Here is a 19,702-nt window from a genome sequence, read left to right on the forward strand (position 1 = left end):
AATGTTACATGACAATGGAAGTTTATATATTGCTTCAACATGTTGATTTCATTTCCTCTGGCTAAAAACCAAGAAGTGGGATTAATAGAATTTATGCTAATTCTTTTTCAGTTTTTTGAGGAACACTTCCATACCCTTTTCTAAAATGGCTAAACTAATTTACATTTCTAACAACAGTATGCCAAGGTACCCTTTCTCCATAAGCTTACCACTACTTGCTAGTCTTTTTGAATACAGCCATTCTAAAATGTGTGAGGTGATAAATCATTGTGGTTTTATTTTGCATTTCCTTGATGATTAGAGGTGTTGAAAGACTTTTTCACATATCTGTTGACCATTCCTATGTCTACTTTTGATAAACATACATTAGTTCTTTTGCCCATTTCTAAAACAGGTTACTTGTTTCCTTGCTATTGAGTTCTTTATAGATCTTGACCTTCTTCATCTCTTCATTATTTTTAGCTTAAAATCTATTTTGTCTAATAAAACATAATTATTCCTGTTTTCTTTAGGTTTCCATTTGCAAGGAATACCTTTCTCCATACCTTCACTTTTGATTTTTGTGTGTGCTGAAGACCAAATTGAGTCACTTGAAAACAACATATACTTTTAAAAAAATTCATTCAGATACTCTATGTCTTTGGGGAATTTAATATATATATTTGAAACAATTATTGATAGGTAAGAACTTACTATTGTCCTCTTCATAATTGTTTCTGCTGATTTGTAGATCTTTTTCTCCTTTCTTTTTCTCTAGCTGTTTTCCTTTGTGATTTTTTTTATTTTTTCAGTACTGGATATTGAACCCGGGGCACTCCTAACATTGAGTTACAATTTCAGCCCTTTAAAAAATTTGTAAATTTGTTTTGACACAGGGTGTCAAGGTTGCCCTGGCTCCCTTAAGCTTGTGATCCTTGTATGTCAACCTCCCATAAACTGGGATTACAGGTACACACCAATATACACAGGCTTCTTTTTGATTTAATGATTTTCTGTAATAGTATTCTCCAAAACCTTTCTTTTTACTGTTTGTGTATCTACTATGTGTTGTTTTTGTTGTTGTTTTGTTTTTTGATGCTGTTGGTTTTGTTTAGTTTTTGGTACCAGGGATTGAATCCAAGGGCACTTAACCACCACATCCCCAGCCTTTTTTTTTTTTTTTTTTTTTTTTTTTTTTGAGACAGGGTTTTGCTAAATTGCTTAGGCTCTCACTAAGTTGCTGAGGTTTGCTTTGAACTTTTGATCCTCCTGACAGCCTCCCAAGCCTCTGGGATTACAGGCAAGGCACCACCATGCCCTACTCTACTATGGAGTTTTGCTTTGTGGTTACCATAAGGCTTACATAAAACTTCTTATAACCAAATATTTTAAGATGATTATTTTGATCATTACACAAACTCTATACTTTTATTTCTCCTTACCCACATTTTATATTTTTGAAGTTACAATTTATATATTTTTATAATTTGTGTTCCTTAATAAATTATTGTAGCTATAGTAGTCTTATACTACTTTCATCTTTTAACCTTCATAATAGAGATACAATTTATTTTAACACCACCATTAGAGTATTTGAGTTTCACTATGTACTTATTTTTATCAGTGAGTTTTACTTTCACATGTTTTCACTTTACTACTTACTGACTTTTCCTCAGCTTCAAGGTAGTCTTTTAACATTTTTTATTAGGCAGGTCTACTGGTGATCAATTGCCTCAGTTTTTGTTTGTCTGAAAGTTTTTAATCTCCTCTAATTTTTCAAGGACATGGTTTCTGGGTATGGTATTCTTACCTGTCAATTTTTTCCCTTAAAACTTGTTAAAAATATTGTTCCATTCCCTTCTGTGCTCAAGGTTGCACTGAAACAGCCACAGATACTCTTATGCAGATTCCATGATATATAACAAGTCACTTTTCCCTAGATGCTTTCAAGAATCTTTAACTTTTTAGCAGAATACAAAATTAACATTCATAAATCAGTTGAGTTTCTATATACCAATGATGAATCAGCTGAAAGAGAAGTTAAGAAAACTATTCCATTCACAATAGCCACAAAAAAATTAAAATGCTTGGGACTCAATCTAACAAAAGAGGTGAAAGACCTCTACAGAACACTAAATAAAGAACTTGAAGAAGACCTTAGAAGATGGAAAGATCTCCCATGTTCTTGGATAGGCAGAATTAATATTGTTAAAATGGTCATACTGCCAAAGCGTTATTCAAATTTAATTCAATTCCCATTAAAATTCCAATGATGTTCTCCATAGAAATAAAAGAGGCAGTGATGAAATTCATTTGCAAAAATAAGAGGCCCACAATAGCTAAAGCTAACCTTAGCAAAAAAAAAAAAAAAAAAAAAGCAGGAGGCATCACAATACCCATACTTTAAATCATACTACAGAACTATAGTAACAAAAATGGTATGGTATTGGCATAAAAACAGGCATGAAGACAAGTGGACAAGTGGAACAGAAGACATAGAGACAAACCCACATCTAGTATGAGATACAGTTATTTCATACTAGACAAAGGTGCCAAAAACACACACTGGAAAAAAGATGGCCTCTTCAACAAATGGTGCCAAGAAAACTGGAAAGCCACATGTAGTAGAATGAGATTTAACCCCTATCTCTCACCCTGCACAAAACTCAACTCAAAGTGGATCAAATACCAGGCATTAGACCAGAAACCCTGTGCCTCCTAGAAGAAAGTATAGACCCAACTTTCCATCATGTCAGCCTAAGAATCAACTTCCTCAATAAGACTCTGGAGTACATTCCAATAAATGGGAGGGCATCATATTAAAAAGTTTCTTCACAGCAAAGGAGACAATCAAAAGCCTGAAGAGAGAGCCTACAGAAGGGGAGAAAATCTTTCCCACCCACACTTCAGATAAGGTGTTAATTTCTTGGATATACAAAGAACTTAAAAAACTTATTACAAAAACAAATAACCCAATTGATAAATGGGCAAAGGAACTAAACAGACACTTCTCAAAAGAGGAAATAGAGGGCTGGGGTTGTGGCTCAATGGTATAGTGCTTGCCTAGCACATGTGAGGTACTGAGTTCAATTCTCAGCACCACAAATAAATAAATGAATAAAATAAAGGTCTATCAACATCTAAAATGTATTTTAAAAAATAAGAAATACAGTCAACAAATATATGAAAAAATGTTCAACATCTCTAGCAATTAAGGAAATGCAAATTGAAACTACACTGAGATTCCATCTCAATTCTATCCGAACAGCAATCATCAAGAATACAAGTAACAATAAATGTTGGCAAGGATGTGGGGGGGGGGGGGTGAGGTACACTCATACATCACTAGTGGGAATGCAAATTGGTGCAACCACTCTGGAAAGCAGGATAGAGATTCCTCAGAAAATATTGAATGGAACCACCATTTGACCCTGTTATCCCACACCTATGCCCAAAGACTTAAAATCAGCATACTATAGTGACACAGCCACATCTATATTTATAGCAGCTCAATTCACAATAGCTAAGCTATGGACCCAACCTGGGTGCCCTTCAACAGATGAATGGATAAAGAAATTGTGGTACATATACACAAGGTACTAATAGCCATAGAGAATGACTTTATGACATTTGCTGGTAAATGGATGGATCTGGAGATTATCATGCTAAGTGAAATAAGCCAATCCCCTAAAACCAAAGGGCAAATGTTTTCTTTGATATATGAAAGTTAACACACAATAAGGGAGGAATGGAGGGAAGAATAGAAGTTCATTGGATTAAAGGGGAATGATGAGAAGGGAAGTGTGGCAGGAAAAGGGAAGGCAGTGGAATGAATCTGACATAACTTTCCTATGTAGATATATGAATGCACCACAGTAAATCCCACCATTGTGTATATTTAACCTAGAAATATCAAACAAACAAACAAAAATCCCAAGATGGCAATTGCATAGCCTAACTGGTAATTTTCAGCCTGAAATAGAAGCAAAAAAGGAGCCTGTGAAAATAATGTTTTCAAATAGAAAATGAAACGGATTCCAAATAATATACACTGTAAATGCAGAATGGTATAGCCACTTCAAGAACAATATGAAAAAAACAAAAAGAGAACTACCATATGGCCCAGCAGTCTCAGTCTTTGGTAAGGATAAAAGAACTAAAATCAGGATCTGGAAGAACTATCTTTATCTCCATGTTCATTGTAGCATTATTCACAATAGTCAAGAGATAGAAACAATGCAAACATATATGAATGAATGAATAAATAAATGTGGTATATCACACAATAAAACTAAAAAGAAGGATATCTTGTTACATTCCACAATGTGGACAAAACTTGAAGATGTTATGCTAAACTAGTCACAGAAAGACAAATATTACATGATTCCACATAATATAAGCTGCCTAAAACAGTTCAACTCATAGAAACAGAAAACAGAATAGTTGTTGCTGAAGCTTGAAGGAAGGGGCAAACAGGAAATTATTATACAATGGGTATAAAATTTTGGATATGTAAGATGAATAAGCTGTAGAAATCTGTACAACATAATACCTATAGTTAACAAAAAAGTACTGTGCATTTTAACATGCATTAAGAATATATTTATCTCATGTTAAATATTCCCCCCAACACACACAAATGTATAATCCATAAAACAAAACAAACAAAGTTTTGGAAATGATGGATATAGTTAGTTCCTTGACTGTGGTGATGGTATCAAACACATTAAAATGTGTACACTCATAAGTGCAGGTTTTTTGTAAATCAATTATACCTCAGTAAAGCTTAAAAACAAGTAATAGAGAAATTATTAGAGAGATGAATAATATTAATGACATGGGGGAAGAAGATATATAGCTTTCTTCTCAGTAACAACAAAAGCTACAGGAAAAAGTATGTAGGAAATAATGCTCCAAATATTAAACTAAATGAGAATTGATTACTATTTTAGGAAACAAGACATACTTATAATTTAGAATTTTAAAGAGAAATCAATTGGAAATATTTTTTAAAATAACTTTTTATTCTGGGACATGTGATTCACTTGAGGAGTGAAGATTCAAGTGAGTCCTATTCCTTTTTACTACTTAGTCCCATTTACTTTTTTATATGGAGGTATTTTTTCCCCTTTTTTATTGGCTCTTTTTAGTTTTACATGATAGTAGAGTTCATTATGACAAAATTATACATGCATGAACTATATCTTTTTCTAATTAGGATCCCAGTCTTGTGGATGTACATGATGGTGGGATTCACTGTAGTGCATTCATATATCTACATAGGAAAGTTATGTCAGATTCATTCCACTGTCTTTTCTTTTCCTATCACCCCTCCCTTCCCTTCATTCTCCTTTGTCTAATCCTCTGAACTTTTATTCTTCTCTCCCCACCTTTATTGTGGGTCATTTTCACATGCCAGTTGAAGCACTGTTTTGATTTTTTTAAATGAAAATAGTTTCATGGCACAGATAGGACTGCTTCATAAAGCTTATTTGGGTAATTTGTTTACATGGCTATCAAAATGAGAGTCAATAAAGTTATCATAAATAAAAATATTCTCTAAACTTCTTTGAAGCTATGTTACTATTTGAAATGCTTACCATCAACAGGTAGATTTTTCACCAACTCTGTGCGTTCCTTCTCTGTGAGATCTATCCCCACACCTTCTAGAATATTGTCTCTTTCTCTGGTGTTTTCTTTACCCCCTTTTAAAAATATATAAATAAAATAGATGAGGAATTCATGAATTATCTAAGGACTAGAAGATAGTTTTAAAAAAATTATCACTAACTACTACTGATAATTAATACTACTAATGATAATAATTAACTACTACTATGTTAATCTCAACTTTTAGATGTAAAAAAGCACAAGATTCCTCCAACTTAGTACTTTATGGAATTGAAATAAAGAGGAGTTCTTCCCCTAATCCTAGAAAATATTAGGTTATTTCATAATGATATAATCAAATACAGTACTTAATAAAATATGAAGCTCAATTTTATTTTGAAATTTTTAAATAATTGAAATAATTTTGTAATTTGGAGTGGCCTTATTATTATTAAAATTATCAAATTACCTACATTTTTTAACCAAAACTTTATTTTATAATTTACTGTGCTAATTTAGAATTTGATATATTTTTAAAATCATATAGTAGGGAAGTTATACTACTGGAAAATACTACAGAGAATAAAATATTACTAGTAAAAAGAAGTTAAAATGTTTATTTTTTTTAAAAAATTGCATTTAAAAATATAGGTAAAATCCAAGTACAAACTTTGGACAAATAGATACAAACAAGAGTAAAAAATGAGAATACAGAAATCATCAAGATAATTACTTAGTGATAAGAATCTCAGATTTATAGCAACTCATTTCTTACCTGTGACAATTTTCACTCCATCCATCAACTTATCAAAGTTAACTTTCCCTGCATCTAAAAGAAAAGATACGATTAAGACACAAACATCACAAAGGAAAAAAGTCTACAAATACATTTATTTAACTCTGGTCCAAGTAAATGATGATGGTGAGGAGGAGGAGGAGGAGGATGATAATGATAATGATGATTATTTTGCCACTGAGCTACATTCTCAGCCCTTGTAATTTTATTTTGAGACAGGGTTTTGCCTCAGCTACCCTTGAACTTGCTATCTTCCTTTCTTTACCTCCTGAGTAACGGGGACTACAGATGTGTGCCACCATGCCCAGCCATGGTATATTATTAAAAGGCACTCTGTCCCTTGTAGCAGAGTATACTCCAGGGAAAATGTGCCCTTTTCTAATTCTTGGGATGGTACCCTATATTCTAAGTACAATAGTTACACAATAACTCTGGCCAAGTTGATTGATTCATACTTCTGACATAGCCAAGAAGTTCAATATCAGTCTTTAAAGAAACAAAATGCAACTAAACATCTCATCATTCTCTTTCTTCCCAATATTTTTTCCTAAAGTTCTTTAAATTATTGATTATCTTGAAATGATTTTTTTATTCTTCATTTCTTTATTCATTCACTCACTTATTCTTCTATCTACTCATCTATTAAGTGTTTTATAGACCTACTCTGTACTAGACCCAAGGCGCGCTCCTAATGTCAAAAGGTTATAGTTTGGGTTTGTATCCTGGAATAAAGTCTTGTGAAATTAGTAAACTAAGTTAGGTATACCTAAATGTAGCCCAAGGCGTCAGGAAAGACTTCCTGAGAAAGTGTGACTGAGCAAGAATATAAAGCATCTGGTGAAAACCTGTGGGATAACGTACGAACTGGGGAAAGGGACCACATGTAATGCAGAAATTAGGTTTAGAAAAAATTTAGGTAGTCATTCTAAACATTCTACCATATGTTGCATTTAGGCACAGTATATAATCAGCATACAACTGAATAGTACAGAAATAAAAAGGATAATAAGATTTATCATGAACAATTTTTTGTCAATGAATTAGATTATCTAAATGATATGGACACAAAACTACTGAAGCTGGATCAAGAAGAAACAGAAAATCCGAATGTATCTCTAACAAGAAAGACATTGAATCAGTAGTTAAAAATTATCACACCTGGAAAAGCCCAGAACCAAATGGATTTGCTGGTAAATTTGACTAAACCTTAAAAGAAGAATTAAAACCAATCCTTCACAAATTCTTCAAAATATAGAAAAGGAGGGAACACTATTCAACTTATTACATGATACAATTTTACTCTGATACCAAAACCAAGCAAAAACATCACAAAAAAAGAAATTAGAGGCCAATATCCTATATGAATTTAGATGTAAATTCCCCAAACAAAATACAAGCAAACAGAATGCCATATAGAGGATTATAATTCATAGCCAAGTGGGCTATAGCCTAGAAATTGCAAGGATGGTTCGACCCATGATTATTGACCAATGTAACACACAATATTAGAAAGATAAAGTGCAAAACCCACATGATCATGTCAATTTTCCAACACAGAAATAGCATTTGACAAAATTCAATATGCTTTTATAATAAAAATATTAAATTAATTGTTTTTCTCTTCCTCGATATCATAAAACATATCTACAAAATGTCATGGCTAATATAAAGTGAAAGAATGCTTTCCCTCTAAGATGAGAACAAGAATGTCTATCCTCACAACCTCTATTTAAGATGTATTAGAGGCTCTAACTAAGGCAAATATTCTTCTATTTGCAGATGACATAATGATGTACATAGAAAATCCTAAACAATCCAGGTAAAAACTATTAGAACTAGTAAATAAATTCAACAGGGTTGCAGGATCCAATATCAATATAAAAAAGGCTTTGTATATACAAGCAATGAATAATATAAAGTAAAAATTTTAAAATTCTACATACAATAGAATAGAAAAGAATAAAATCTTGGGAATAAATTTCGTGAAACAAGTTCAAGCCTTGCATATTGAAAACTATAAAACACTGTTGAAAGAAATGAAAGACAGCTAAGTAAATGGAAAAAATAATGTCATAAAGATGGTAATACTTCACAGGTTTTCAAGATGGTGGAATAGAGGTCACTTTCCTGGTTGCTCTGTGGAGTGAAGCCAAGAAAGCAGACAGGCAGCTTCTCAGTAAGGTGGGTGAACAACAACAATGAAAAGCAGGGGGTCTTTACTGGAATTTAAAACTAAACATTCAAAGTAGATCGAGGCCTCAGGAGGATGGATATAACAAAATGAGGAAGAAATTCCCAACGGCACAGCCACTGGTGCAGCCAGGCCAGAAGCACTAGCCAGAGCAGTCACTCCATGAGCACAGTGGAGGACAAGGGAATTGAAGGACCTTAACGGCACATGGACATTTATACATATTCATATTTGTTTTTTCCTCATTACTAGCATTTTTGAAGCCAATTTTTTTATGGATTAGTTTTTTCTGAACTAGAATGTTTGATTCGTATATTTTAGTTTTGTTTTATATTCCTTTGGTTTTTAAAAAATTTTTACATATATATATATATATATATATATATATATATATATATATATTCTCCTACCTGTTGCCCTTGATCTCTTTTCCTGGTAACAACCAATCTCTATTGTTCTCTCTTTCACTCTTCCTTTAATTTTTTACTTCTTCTCTCCTCCTCCCTCATAATCATCACAGCCTATATCACTTCTGTGCTCTCCCTGCCCACCACTTGAAATTATAAATACTTATGCAAACTTGCTGTTTTTATTGTAGGCAATAACTGATCATATCATTTGTTTATTATGAAAATTAACATTATAGACATCGCAGTAAGAACTATTTGGTTTAATGCTGTATACTATTTGCATTTGTGGTTGTTATTGTCTCCCCTTAAAGAGTGAGGTACTGGAAACCTTTAGGGACACTGTAAGTCCACAGGGTAGAAACACTACTGCCTCACATCCACACTGTTAGGTGGGAAGACACACAAACAACATGAAAAAGCAAGGGAACAAATTGCCCCAAACAAACCAAGATACTCCAATAACAGAAGCCATCAACACCACAGTGGTAGAAACATCAAAGAAAGGAGTTTAGAATGTACATAGTTAAACTGATACGCAAAGTAAAGGACAGTATAAGAAATAAAATCAGAGAGAAAATACAAGAAGTGATAGATCACTTTAGTAAAGAGAGAGATTCCAAAAAAAAAAAGAGCAAAATCCTTGAAAATGAAGAAAACAATAAACCAAGTTAAAAATTCAAAAGAAAGCAACATCAACAGACCAGACCATTTGGAAGACAGAACTTCCGGCAATGAAGACAAAAATATATACTCTTGAAAATACAGTTGACCACAGAGAGAAGATGTTAAGAAATTGTGAACAGAACTTCCAAGAACTATGTGATAACATGAAAAAATTAAATTTAAGAATTATCAGGATAGATGAAGGCATGGAGATACAAACCAAAGGAAGGAACAATATTTTCAATGAAATAATATCAGAAAATTTCACAAACCTAAATAATGAAATGGAAAATCTAATACTGGAGGCTTACAGGACCCCAAATGTACAAAATTACAACAGACCCACACCAAGACACATTATAATGAAAATGCCTAAATAAAGAATAAGGACTGAATTTTAAAGGCTGTGAGAGAAAAATATCAGAATATGTATAGGGGAAACCAATTCAGATATTAGCTGATTTCTCAACTCAGACCCTCAAGCTAGGAGGTCCTGGAATAACATATACCAAGTTCTGAAAGAAAAATGGATGCCAATCAAGAATCCTATACACAGCAATATTAAACTTCACAAATGAAGATGAAATAAAAACCTTCCATGATAAACAAAAGTTAAAACAATTTGCAACTAGAAAAACAAGAAAAGAAAATGTCCCAAACAAACCTAGATACTATATCAATAAAACCCAATGACAGCGCAGCAGAAGAAATGTCAGAAAGGAAGTTCAGAATGTACATAATTAAAACAATCAGGGAAGCAAACGAGGAGATGAAAGAGCAAATGCAGGCATTGAAGGAGGAGATGAAAGAGCAAATGCAGGCATTAAATGATTGCACCAATGAACAGTTAAAGGAGCAAATACGGGAAGCAAGAGATCATTTCAATAAAGAGTTAGAGATATTGAAAAAAACCAAACAGAAATCCTTGAAATGAAGGAAACAATAAACCAAGTTAAAAACTCCATAGAAAGCATAACCAATAGGAGAGAACACCTGGAAGACAGAACCTCAGATATTGAAGACAAAATATTTAATCTTGAAAACAAAGTTGAACAAACAGAAAAGATGGTAAGAAATCATGAACAGAATCTACAAGAATTATGGGATATCATGAAAAGGCCAAATTTAAGAATTACTGGGATTGAGGAAGGCTTAGAGAAACAAGCAAAGGAATGAACAATCTAGTCAATGAAATAATATCAGAAAATTTCCCAAATCTGAAGAATGAAATGGAAAACCAAGTACAAGAGGCTTATAGGACTCCAAATATACAAAATTACAACAGACCCACACCAAGTCACATTATTATGAAAATACCTAACATACAAAATAAAGACAAAATTTTAAAGGCCGCGAGAGAAAAGAATCAAATTACATTCAGGGGGAAACCAATAAGAATATAGCAGATTTTTCAATCCAGACCCTAAAAACTAGAAGGGCCTGCAACAACAGTTTTCAAGCTCTGAAAGAAAATGGATGCCAACCAAGAATCTTATACACAGCAAAACTTACTTTCAGATTTGACGATGAAATAAGATCCTTCCATGATAAACAAAAGCTAAAGGAATTTACAAAAAGAAAGCCAGCATTACAGAACATTCTCAGCAAAATAGTCCATGAGGAAGAGATGAAAAACAACGATGCAAATCAGCAACGGGAGGAACTAGACTAAAGGAGTAGCCAAATAAAGGAGAAACCAAATCATGTCAAAAAACAAAAATGAGTCAAATGACTGGGAATACAAATCACATCACAATAATAACCCTGAATGTTAATGGCCTGAACTCATCAATCAAACGACATAGACTGGCAGAATGGATTAAAAAGAAAATTCCAACAACTTGCTGCCTGCAAGAGACTCATCTCATAGAAAGAGATACCCATAGACTAAAGGCAAAAGGATGGGAAAAACATACCATGCACATGGACACAGCAAAAAAGCTGGAGTATCCATCCTCATTTCAGATAATGTGGACTTCAAGCCAAAACTAGTCAGAAGGGATAAAGAAGGACATTACATACTGCTTAAGGGAAGCATAAATCAGCAAGACATAACAATCATAAATATCTATGCCCCGAACATTGGCACATCCATGTACGTCAAACAAATCCTTCTCAATTCCAGAAATCAAATAGACCAAAACACAATAATACTAGGCGATTTTAACACACCTCTCTCACCGCTGGATAGATCGTCCAAACAAAAATTGAATAAAGAAACCATAGATCTCAATAACACAATCAACAATTTAGACTTAACTGACTTATATAGAATATACCATCCAACAAAGAACAAATATACTTTCTTCTCAACAGCACATGGATCCTTCTCTAAAATAGACCATGTCTTATGCCACAAAGCTACTGTTAGCAAATACAAGAAGATAGAGATACTACCTTGTACTCTATCAGATCATAATGGATTGAAATTAGAAATAAATGACAGAATAAAAAACAGAAACTTCTCCAATACCTGGAGATTAAATAATACACTATTATATGATAAATGGATAACAGAAGACATCAGGAGGGAAATTAAAAAATTCTTAGAAGTAAATGAGAACAAAGACACATCATATCAAAATCTCTGGGACACTATGAAAGCAGTAGTTAGAGGAAGATTTATTTCATGGGGCGCATTCAACAAAAGAAGTAGAAATCAACAAATAAGTGACTTAACACTACAGCTCAAAGCCCTAGAAAAAGAAGAGGAGACCAACACCAAAAGTAGTAGAAGACAGGAAATAGTTAAAATCAGAGCCAAAATCAACGAAATTGAAACAAAAAAAGTCGGAAAAATTAACAAAATAAATAGTTGGTTCTTTGAAAAAATAAACAAAATTGATAAACCCTTAGGCACACTAACAAAGAGAAAGAGAAAACTCAAATTACTGAAATTCGGAATGAACAAGGAAATATCACAACAGACACGAGTGAAATACAAAACATAATTAGAAGCTATTTTGAAAGTCTGTACTCCAACAACACAGAAAACCTCAAAGACATCAACAAGTTTCTAGAGACATAGGAAATACCTAAACTGAACGAGGAGGACATACACAACTTAAATAAATCATATTCAAGCAATGTAATAGAAGAGATCATCAAAAGCCTACCAACAAAGAAAATTCTGGGACCAGATGGGTTCTCAGCCCAGTTCTACAAAACCTTTAAAGAAGAGCTCATTGCAATACTTCTCAAAGTATTCCATAAAATAGAAGACGAGGGAACCCTCCCAAACTCATTCTATGAAGCCAATATCACCCTGATACCTAAACCAGACAGAGACACACTGAGGAAAGAAAATTTCAGACCAATATCCTTAATGAACATCGACGCAAAAATTCTCAACAAAATTTTAGCAAATCACATACAAAAATATATTAAAAAGATAGTGCAAGATGATCAAGTGGGTTTCATCCCAGGGATGCAAGGTTGGTTCAACATCCAGAAATCAATAAATGTCATTCACCATATCAACAGACTAAAAGTTAAGAACCACATGATTATTTCAATAGATGCAGAAAAAGCATTTGATAAAATACAGCACTCCTTCATGCTCAAAACACTAGAGAAAATTGGGGTAGTGGGAACATTCCTTAACATTGTAAAGGCCATCTACGCTAAGCCCATGGCCAATATCATTCTAAATGGTGAAAAACTGAAAGCATTCCCCCTAAAAACAGGAACAAGACAGGGATGCCCTCTTTCACCACTTCTATTCAACATTGTTCTTGAGACTCTAGCCAGAGCAATTAGACAAACCAAAGAAATTAAAGGGATACAAATTGGAAAAGAGGAACTCAAACTATCCCTGTTCACTGATGACATGATTATATATTAGGAGTAACCTGAAAATTCCACCAGAAAACTCTTAGAACTCATAAGTGAATTCAGTAAAGTAGCAGGTTACAAGATCAATGTTCATAAATCCAATGCATTTTTATACATAAGTGATGAATCTTCAGAAAGAGAAATTAGGAAAACTATCCCATTCACAATAGCATCAAAAAAAATAAAATACTTGGGAATCAATCTCACAAAAGAGGTGAAAGACCTCTACAATGAGAACTACAGAACACTAAAGAAAGAAATTAAAGATAACCTTAGAAGATGGAAAAATCTCCCATGTTCTTGGATAGGCAGAATTAATATTGTCAAAATGGCCATACTACCAAAAGTGCTATACAGATTCAATGCAATTCCAATTAAAATCCCAATGGTGTACCTTACAGAAATAGAGCAAGCAATTATGAAATTCATCTGGAAGAATAAGAAACCCAGAATAGCTAAAGCAATCCTCAGTAGAAAGAGCGAAGCAAGGGGTTTCTCAATACCAGATCTTCAACTCTGTTACAAAGCAATAGTTACAAAAACAGCATGGTATTGGCACCAAAATAGACAGGTAGATCAATGGTACAGAATAGAGGACATGGACACAAACTCAAATAAATACAATTTTCTCACACTAGACAAAGGTGCCAAAAATATGCAATGGAGAAAAGATAGCCTCTTCAACAAATGGTGCTGGGAAAACTGGAAATCCATATGCAACAGAATGAAACTAAACCCCTATCTCTCACCCTGCACAAAACTCAACTCAAAATGGATCAAGGACCTCGGAATCAGACCAGAGACCCTGCATCTTATAGAAGGAAAAAGGAGGTCCAAACCTTCAACTTGTTGGCCTAGGATCAGACTTCCTTAACAGGACTCCCATATCACAAGAAATAAAAGCTAGAATCAACCACTGGGATAGATTCAAACTAAAAAGCTTTCTCTCAGCAAAGGAAACTATCTGTAATGTGAAGAGAGAGCCTACAGAGTGGGAGAATATCTTTGCCACTCATACTTCAGATGGAGCACTAATTTCCAGAATCTATAAAGAACTCAAAAAACTCTACACCAAGAATACAAATAATCCAATCAACAAATGGGCTAAGGAAATCAACAGACACTTCATAGAAGAAGATGTACAAGCAATCAACAGATATATGAAAAAATGTTCAACATCTCTAGTAATAAGAGAAATGCAAATCAAAATTACCCTAAGATTTCATCTCACCCCAATTAGAATGGTGATTATCAAGAACACAAGCAACAATAGGTGTTGGCGAGAATGTGGGGAAAAAGGTACACTCATACATTGCTGGTGGGGTTGCAAATTAGTGCAGCCATTCTGGAAAGCAGTGTGGAGATGCCTCAGAAAGCTTGGAATGAAACCACCATTTGACCCAGCTATCCCACTCCTTGGCCTATACCCAAACGACTTAAAATCAGCATACTACAGAGATACAGCCACATCAATGTTCATAGCTGTTCAATTCACTATAGCCAGATTGTGGAACCAACCTAGATGCCCTTCAGTTGATGAATGGATAAAGATACTGTGGCATATATATATATACAATGGAATATTACTCCACCATGAAGAATGATAAAATTTGGCATTTGCAGGCAAATGGATGAAACTGGAGGATATCATGCTAAGTGAGATAAGCCAATCTCAAAAAACTAAAGGACGAATGATCTCGCTGATAAGTGGATGAGGACATATATGGGGGGGGTAGGAGGGGTTAGCGTTAGGGTTAGGGTTAGGTTTAGGTTTTGGGATAAGGAGGGTGGTAAGAATGGAGGAAGGAAGGACTGTATAGAGGGAAAAGAGGGGTGGGAGTAGTGTGGGGGAAGGGAAAATATAACAGAATGAATCAAACAAGATTGCCCTATGTAAATTTATGATCTTTAATAAAAATAAATAAATAAATAAATAAAAAGAATTTGCAACTAGAAAGTCTGCAGTAGAGAACATTCTCAACAAAATATTTCATGAAGGTGAAATGAAAATTAAAAAAAAGCAAAAAACAGCAAAGGGAGGAACTACGCTAAAGGAATAGTCAATCAAAGGAGAAACTAATTCAAATCAAAAACTAGAAATAAGCCCAAATGACCAGGAATACAAATCATATCTCAATAATGACCTTGAACAATAATGGACTAAACTCATCAATCAAAAGACACAGACTGACAGACTGGATTAAAAAACAAGACCCAACAATATGCTGTCTCCAAGAGACTAACCTCATAGGCAAAGACATTCACAGACTGAAGGTGAAAGGGTGGGAAAAAATATATCACTCACATGGACAGGGTTAAAAAACAGGGGTTTCAAATAAAGTGGACTTGAAGACAAAGTTAATCAGAAAGGATCAAGAAAGCCATTTCATACTGCTTAAAGGATTTATACATCAACGAGACATATCATAAATATTTATGCCCCAATCAATGGAGCATCTATTTACATCAAACAGATCCTTCTCAATTTTAAGAATCAAATAGACCAGAACACAATAATACTGGATAACTTTAATATGCCTCTGTCACCACTGGGATAGCTCCTCCAAATGAAAACTAAATAAAGAAGGTATAGAAGTAAAAAATACAACTGATAATTTAGACTTAACAGATATATATAGACTGAAGGCACTTTCTTCTCAGTAGCACGTGGATCATGTAAGCTATCACATATGTTGGCATATAATTGTAATATTAACTTAATGTATTTTAGCACCTGTAGAGATATTTTAATAGCTCCCTTTCCATTGATATTAATTTTTGTGTTCTTGCTTTTTTCTTGGTTAGACTTATTCAATTTTTATCAAATTTTAGCTGTATTATTTCTTATCTATTTCATATATTTCTGCTCCTACGCTTATTTTTCCTTCCTACCACATAATTTGAAAATAATTTGATTGTTATTCTAGCTTCTTTCTGATATAAGCACTTTGTTATACATGTTTATCTGAGTACTTTTCATCCCAGAGATTCTAATATTTTAAGCTTTTATTATCACTTAGTTCAAAGCAACTTTTAATTTACTTTCCTTGTGCTTTCTTCCTTGACCTCTGAGATATTTATAAGTGTGCCATTTGATTTTAAATAGTTGACATGTAGGGGTGGGGTTCTATGTATCTTAAGGTGATTGATTTCTAGTGTAATCATGCGAGAAACACAGTCTGCATGATTTCAAATTTAAAAAGTAATAGAAAGGCTTTTTATTTTGATTGTATTGGTTACATACAGGTCAAAACTGATCAAATTGTGTACTTGGAATATGTACATTTTATTGTATGTCAATTTTCCCTCAATAAAGCATTGGAGGGGGGAAAAGGTAATAATACTTTCATTGGTCTTAAAATACAACACAATCCCTATCAAAAATCCCAGATGACTTTCTTTCAGAAATTCACAAGCTTATCATAAAATCACATGGAAAAGCAAAGAACTCATAATAGCCAGAAAAATCTTGTAACAGAATAAATTAGAGAACTCAAATCCCAGATTTCAAAATTTACTATTAAGCTCCACTATCAATATGGTACGGAATTGGATAAGAAAAGTCATATACATAAATGGAAAAGAATTAAAAATCCAGAAATAAACCATCTTTTTTATATCAACTCATATTTTACAAAGGAACCAAGACCATTCAAAAGGAAAAACAGTTTTTTTCAACAAATGGTACTGGGGCAACTAGATATCAACATATAAGAAAAAAATTAAGTTGAATCACTACTTCAAACCACATAAAAAAGCTACACAAAATGCATCAATGACCTGAATGTTCCACAGCTAAAAAGCATAAAACTCTGAAAAGAAAGCAGAAATACTCATGAGCATGAATTTGGCAATAGTTTCTAAAATATGACATCTAAAGGACAAACAACCACAGAAAAAATAAATTGGACTTGATCCAAATAAAAACTTTTGTGCTTCAAAGGACACTGTCTAAAAAGTGAAAAGACAACCCACAGAATGGGAGAAAATATTTGTAAATCACTATCTGACAAGAGTATAATATCCACACTATTTAAAGAACTATTACAACTTAATAATGAAATAAAGTAATCCATTTAGAAAGAGGCAAATTGTTTATATTTATAATAAAATATCCAGAATCAGCACATTCTAAGGACAAAAAATATGTTAGAGGTTTCAGAATCTTATGGTAGTAAGAAACGGTGAGTAATGGTTCAAGGACTTTCTCATGGAGTGATGACATGCTCCATAATTAGGAGTGGTGATGGCTGAACAAGTTTGTGGATATGTCAGAATCACTGAATTAAATATCTTAAAAAGGTGAATTTATGGTATTCAAGTTATGTCAATAAAAATCTTAATGGCTACAACAGTAAGAATAATTAGGGGAGATCTCAGATGATGGACTAGACGAAGGCTGCGTTCCTTGTCGCTCCTTAACGCTGGTTTCAAGCAGAGGATATCTGTTTCTTGGTAAGGCAGTTTTTGCTGCTTATCGATCCCCTGGTGTTTATCCATTTGTCTGCTGTGATGACCTGCAGTCTGCCAGCATATCGACGCCTTTTTTGAGAGCAGATTGCTCACTGTCAGGAGTCTATCATCTGCCATTTGCCTGCCTCTGGCCTGTCCATCGCCTGCCTTACACCTATCCATCACCCAATGCTTGAGGTTCACCTTCCGATCATCCGACAACAGTCAGCAAACTGATCGCCAACTGCCAGTGGAGCACCAGCTGCCTGCTGCTGCCTGGAAGTTCACTGTTACAGTATCTGCAGGTTTGATTACATGTGGCTGCCGCCATTTTGAGACAACAGCCAGGTCCCGTAGGACCCCTGGCCAGACTGACTGAGCCCCGTCTCCAGGATACCTCAGCCCAACCGATCACTCCCTGCCTCTGGAGACCTCACATCTACTGACTGCTCCCTGCCGCCAGGAACCCCAGACCAACTGACTGCGCCCTATCACCGGAACCCCAGACTGACTGATTGCACCCAGCCTCCAGGATCCCACAACCACACCAAACACACCAGACCTCCAGAACCCTTGCTGGACCAACTGCATTCTGTCTCCAGGACCTCCAGCTGACCATGTCCACCCCTGAGCTGTAGCTCCCCATTTGCCAACTCATTTGGAAGCCAAAGTGGCCATCTTGGATAATCCTGGAAGCCATAGCTCTGATCTTTGGGTAGGGCAAATTCCATACTGGGACGCCTGCTGGAGACTTGAAGCTCATTGTCAGGTACCTCTCATGCATCAGGCTACTGAACACTAGGAGGTTTCATTAGTATATGACTGTTATACAGAAGATTTTCTTTTTTCTCTTTTATGAAAAATTTAAGTTTTTATTTCTTTACTTTTCTTGCTCTCTTTTCCTTTTGTTTACTTGTTCCCTCAGAGTCTCTTTCTTCCTTTTTTGCATGCTAACATCCAATTTCTTTTGATTACACTCTCACCCTTTCTATTTTCTAGAACTTCTGTATATTCTTTTCTTATCCCATTAACAGCCATATTCTACATCCCTCTGCATCCTCTTTGTCCTCCATTAGAAACTGCACACCTTATTGCAAACCTGTTTGTTTTACCAAAGATAACATTTGAACTCATTTTGTTTATTATGACAATTTTGTTATTGTCCCCATAGGGGCTATTTGGACTAGGATTGCATAGTGTCTGAATTGGGCACTGCTAATATTGATCTCCCCTTAAAGAAAGGGTTTTGGAAACCTATAGGGCCACTATATGGCTATGGGGGAAAGTCTGCAAAACCCCAGATCTGCACTGCTAGAGGGGAAGATACATGAACAACATGAAAAAACAAGGGAAGAAAATGATCCAAACAAATCTAGATTCTATAGTAATAGAATCCAATGACAGTATGTTAGCAGAAATGTCAGAAAAGGACTTCAGATTATACATGATTAAGATAATTTGCGAAGCAAAGGATGAGATAAGAGAGCAAATGCAGGCAATGAATGATAATACCAATAAGCTGAAAGAGCACCTTCAGGAGCAAAAGATCATTTGAAAAAAGAGATAGAGATTCTCAAAAAAAAAAAAAAAAAAGAACCAAACAGAAATCCTTGAAATGAAGGAGACAATAAACCAAATAAAAAACTCAATGGAAAGCGTCACCAAAAGACTAGACCACTTGGAAGACAGAACCTCAGACAATGAAGACAAAATATTTAATCTTGAAAATAAAGTTGCCCAAACAGAGAAGATGGTAAGAAAACATGA

The 19,702-nt window shown here is 34.3% G+C and overlaps 1 protein-coding gene across 1 annotated transcript in view; it reads right to left on the bottom strand.

The window, feature by feature from the left end:
* EFCAB3 (EF-hand calcium binding domain 3) overlaps positions 1–19,702 on the bottom strand; it is a 483,726-nt gene that overhangs the window by 302,989 nt on the left and 161,035 nt on the right. Inside the window, exons 27-28 of the mRNA XM_079134930.1 lie at positions 6,365–6,418; positions 5,580–5,684 (exon numbers count right to left, since the gene is read on the bottom strand). Of these exons, the coding sequence (XP_078991056.1) occupies positions 5,580–5,684; positions 6,365–6,418 (159 nt within the window). The remainder of the gene's footprint in view (positions 1–5,579; positions 5,685–6,364; positions 6,419–19,702) is intronic.

The sequence above is a fragment of the Sciurus vulgaris genome (genome assembly GCF_902686455.1).
Source record: "Sciurus vulgaris genome assembly, chromosome: 3".
Classification (NCBI taxonomy): domain Eukaryota; kingdom Metazoa; phylum Chordata; class Mammalia; order Rodentia; family Sciuridae; genus Sciurus; species Sciurus vulgaris.